The sequence below is a fragment of the Postia placenta genome (genome assembly GCF_002117355.1).
Source record: "Postia placenta MAD-698-R-SB12 unplaced genomic scaffold POSPLAscaffold_90, whole genome shotgun sequence".
In the NCBI taxonomy this organism is placed as follows: domain Eukaryota; kingdom Fungi; phylum Basidiomycota; class Agaricomycetes; order Polyporales; family Adustoporiaceae; genus Rhodonia; species Rhodonia placenta.
The window spans coordinates 1-4254 of record NW_020169921.1 but is presented as its reverse complement, the minus strand read 5'-3'; the positions used below and the strand labels follow the sequence as shown (position 1 = coordinate 4254).

Genomic DNA, 4254 nt, shown 5'->3' with positions numbered 1-4254 from the left:
ATTGCGGTATACCGCGTACATCTCGTTCCGCCATTTGCGTGGGCCGATCACGTCGGGCCAGCGCCCTTCCTCCCGCCAGCGCTCACACAGCTCTTTCATGACGCGCGTGCGTGCAGACGGCCCGTGGATGTGAGACGAGAAGCCGACGACCTGCCTGCATTCGTGTGTGGCGAACTCCCATGCAGGGACCGAGCCTTTAGCATCCTCCGCGCGGAGCTGGGCTACGAGCTCCGCGCGAAGGAGGCCGATGGCAGGGAATGTGGGATGGGCGGTAAGACGCCAGGTGGTGAGGGACATGCGGTCTGCATCTATGCGGTAGTTGTCGCAGGCTGCAACAATGTCCAGGGATGATCGGGAGGGAGCCGGGCGGGCCATGCTAAGGAAGTCGCTGTGTGGATTCTATGACACGGTCCAAAACACTTGCTACTTCAGGCGTCCAGGATCACGACGATACGAGAAGCGCTCGGTTTTGTTATTTTATTTCATCTCTTGAATTCCACGGGATTAGACTCCATACAATGTAGGTACATGTAGAGTGTATCCAAGCCAGGAGTGGTTTCTAACAGTGGGCTCCGCGCCCGTATCCGGACACGCATTGCAAAACGCGGGTCGCTCGGCGTCCTCCCCCCACAAGTTTCGGGCAGACTAAGTGCCCCGCCGACGGCGCAGGCGGCGATCCTTGCGCGGCGGACGCCCCGTCGTTGGTCCGACAGCAAGACAAAACAAAAAAAACAGGGGGCTGGCTGGCGACGACACCCCCACCTCGCGCTTCACGCCGTGTGACCGGCGGCGGGAGACAGAGCAAGGGGAGGTGAGGTACCAAGAGCGAGGCCGCGCTCCTCCCATAAGATGAGGAGGTTCGTAGCGCGGGTTTCCACGTCGCGGAACGCGGCGAAGTCCTCGTTCAGGAACGAAGTGAACGCGGGCACTTTGTTCCGGTCATGGTGGAAGCGCTGCCACCGAAACACGCGCTCGACAGTGTGCGCGAGGAGATGGCCGTTCGCCGTCGAATGAAGCAGGAAGCGCTCTGTTTTGACAGGCATGGTTGAGGCCAGAGGACTCGGAATTGCCCAAATTTGTCCTCCACACCGATATGTATAGCCTTCTCTGTCCGGGTCTTACATTTTCCATCAGCGCGCTCCTGTAGCCGCGCCCCGTGTTACGTTTGCACATCTTGCTCACACTTGTTGCAGAAAGGTGAGTTAGATCTACCAATCTCTTAAAGCTTGGTCCACCAGAGATCGGACAGTTGTTTCGGAGTAAGAGTTGTGTTCTCCTGATACTGTACATCTGTGGCTGATTTCGCTACCGCATCTCGGATCGTCGGCCGGAGACAACATTTACTTTAGAGGGACGCGCCTACTCTTTAATCGCTCACCGTATTCGCCGTAAACCACCTTTCGTAGACAATGGAGAAAATATATGGATAATAACTGGATGGCGGTATACTGCATATTGAGACATAGGTAGTAATCATAGGATATTTCTCATATCCAAACTGGCCATATAGCCACATCGATCCCAAAAATCACTCTCTGACTCAGCATTGACTGAGTGATATGTGGCATTCCTGAATCCGTCTAGTATTGATATCATTTATGTTTATGTATGGGTTTGAAGTATAGCTAACGCACTGTTCGAGATGATTACTTGCGACGACGGGCAGTGCGACGCATGCTATGTCCACGCGGCTTGTCGTACGTCCATAGTTGGTAGAGGTTTTGGGTTCCATTGAGAATTTCGATCGCTTTGTAGTTGACTTCGTGCTCCTTGTAAAAGGCGTCTAAAGCCATTACGAAATCAGCTGGTCCGGCACCCTTCGACAGCGCCAAGCCGGCGTTGTATATAGCGAATTGGGGAGGGACACGGGAATACACGTAGCCCACGGTCTTGAATTCCCTTCGGAAAGCAGAGTTCTTGTCTGTGTCGGGAACGTCGCGGTGGGCAACAACGCAGTATTTGTAGATGGGGCCATTGCAGACTTCAAATGGCTCGCCCAGCGACTGAATAGCACCGTGAGCAAGATACCATGTCTAGGCCCTGTCTCTGTACTCACCATGCCTACATCTATGGGGACAATAGATTGTGCGAGATACTTCTTGATGACCTCAGGTTCAGGCATGAACAGCAGATCGCCTTGATCCCACATGGAGTGAACATCGGCTCTCACTATGTGGGGTATGGATCAGGGCTGTGCCGACCAACCGGGGCGTACGCACTCACATAGGAAGATGTTGAAAGGCGTGTTGATGTCGAAATCAACAAGCCCCCACCATGCTGCAAGGTTTTGACGCTACGGGCGCGAGAGCATTTGTGTCAGGTTGACGTGAACACAACCAAGGACGATTGTGGCTTACCGTTTTGCGTGTAGTGCTTCGCGCGACGACGTGGCAGCACTGAACGGACTTGTCATCTTGCAGACTGAGCAGGCACCGTGAACCAGTGGGCGCCAATTGGGCAGCGCACGACTTCAGGTTGCTATAGCACGGTTCGTCTTCGGGCTCGGGGGTCTTCGATTCGCGGCCTATATCCTGGACAAGGCCTCCTGGACCAATGACAGCTATTGTACGACATGAAGATGTTTTGGTAAGTCCGTATCATATGGCAAGGCGACGCATAACGACGTACCTTTCGGCCGTTCAGGCGTCCTTGGTATACCTGTCGGAATAATTATGGGAAGGCTACAAGCGAGATTGGTGACTGCGTTGACAGGAACCAAATATGTTCACTAACCTGGGCTCATCCTCCGCCTCCTGTGGCTCATCCTCTACCTCCTGCGGCTCATCCTCGTTCCTTATCAACTGTGCATCCCAGGGTGGTGGTGCAGTCCATAAGTCAGCCAATGTCACCATACCCTCCACAACACGGGATGCATCGGCCTTAAGATTGATCCTCTTGTAGAACGCCTCTAGAACTTTTATCCACAGCTTCTTGTTCTCCTTGATCTTCATGACAGCGTTCAATATCATGAAGTGTGGCTTTGCCTGCGACTGGACACATTCAATCGTGTCGAATTTGCACGCGAACCCTTCTCGGGTTTGTCTATTTGCAAGGGCTGGGTGAGGGAGCGCAGAGTAGCTATAAAACTTCTCTTCTTCGAGGACCTAAACGCATTGTGGCGACCATTCGCATCAGCCATAAACTATCGGGCTGCAGCGACTCACCTCCCAAATGTTGTATCTGCCGCTATCCGTGAACTTATCCAGCAGCCTCATGACCACATCAGGCATCGGAGCGATCAATAGGTCTCCACGATCCCACAGTACGTGCAGATCTCCACGAACTGTATGCAAGTAAGCCCACGCGTATCTGGATGCCTCAGGGAAGGGAGACGCACGGAAAGCCACATTATGATGGGAGTCCACGTTTAGTGTTTTTGTCAGACCCCACCACCACTCCAGAGACGCGAGCTATGTGTGTGTGTGTATGTACACCGTCAGAGACATTGCATTCGCGCAGGAGCCACTTCAACTTACCACTGACGAGTCTGTGGCTCGTGGAAGTACGTGGCAAAATTGGACTGTCCTGTCATTGAGCCTCGATAGAATGCAGGCGCCTTTGTTCGGAGACTTGTCGACAGCTCGCTGTCGTGCATCCTCCGACATGCAGACCTTGCGTTTCACTCTCCGATTTGGGGTACTCCCATCCACCGGCGTGGCCTCACGGTCCGGCTCATAGCCGTCTTCGTCGTCTGATGATTTTATTTTCCGTTTGACATGCTTAGGCTTGAACTCTATCTCGGGCACAGAGTCGGCGTCACTGGACTCGTCGTAATGAACTGTGGCCGGGCCACAGTCAGGGCAAATCGGTCAACGATAACGACGAGGATCCATACCTTTCTTCACATCTTTGAGCCTAAGAGATCGTCTCGGCTTGAGGATGCCGACCATGGCCAGGGAATTTTCGGGGGTGAAGTGGAGGTGGAAGGTGAACGTGAAGGAAGAGACGGCGAGAGTGTGTGGCTCGAAACTGCGGAGGCTTTTATTGAGTTTATATTATCTTGTAACGCGCGTGACGACAAGCCAGACAAGCCATTATACCCCAATTTGGATGTTACGGCCATCGTCGACGCAGGTCAGTTACTGGAGAGCTCCGACATATTACCTAATCTGCACGGTCTGCACGAGGTCAGTACTGAAGCCTGCGATATCAGATGCACCGTCCGAGGTCTGAAAACTATGTTTCGCTCATCATGAGACACCCTACGTGGTCAGTCGGCAGGATATTCGATGGAACTCACCTAGGTTATCTTCA

General features: G+C 53.3%; 2 protein-coding genes across 2 annotated transcripts; both read right to left on the bottom strand.

Moving 5' to 3' along the window:
- Window positions 1-770: 770 nt before the first annotated feature.
- On the bottom strand, window positions 771-1043 carry POSPLADRAFT_1161670 (hypothetical protein; the record flags this gene model as incomplete). The annotated part of the gene is made up of 1 exon (XM_024487689.1): window positions 771-1043. The coding sequence occupies one exon, from the start codon at window positions 1041-1043 to the stop codon at window positions 771-773; it is 273 nt and encodes a 90-aa protein (XP_024332792.1).
- A 603-nt stretch (window positions 1044-1646) lies between these two features.
- Window positions 1647-3890, bottom strand: POSPLADRAFT_1161669 (hypothetical protein; the record flags this gene model as incomplete). The annotated part of the gene is made up of 9 exons (XM_024487688.1): window positions 1647-2003; window positions 2057-2169; window positions 2224-2293; window positions 2358-2560; window positions 2629-2648; window positions 2734-3104; window positions 3165-3410; window positions 3477-3778; window positions 3836-3890. 9 exons carry the CDS (start codon window positions 3888-3890, stop codon window positions 1647-1649), a joined length of 1737 nt encoding a protein of 578 aa, XP_024332791.1.
- Between the last annotated feature and the right edge of the window lie 364 nt (window positions 3891-4254).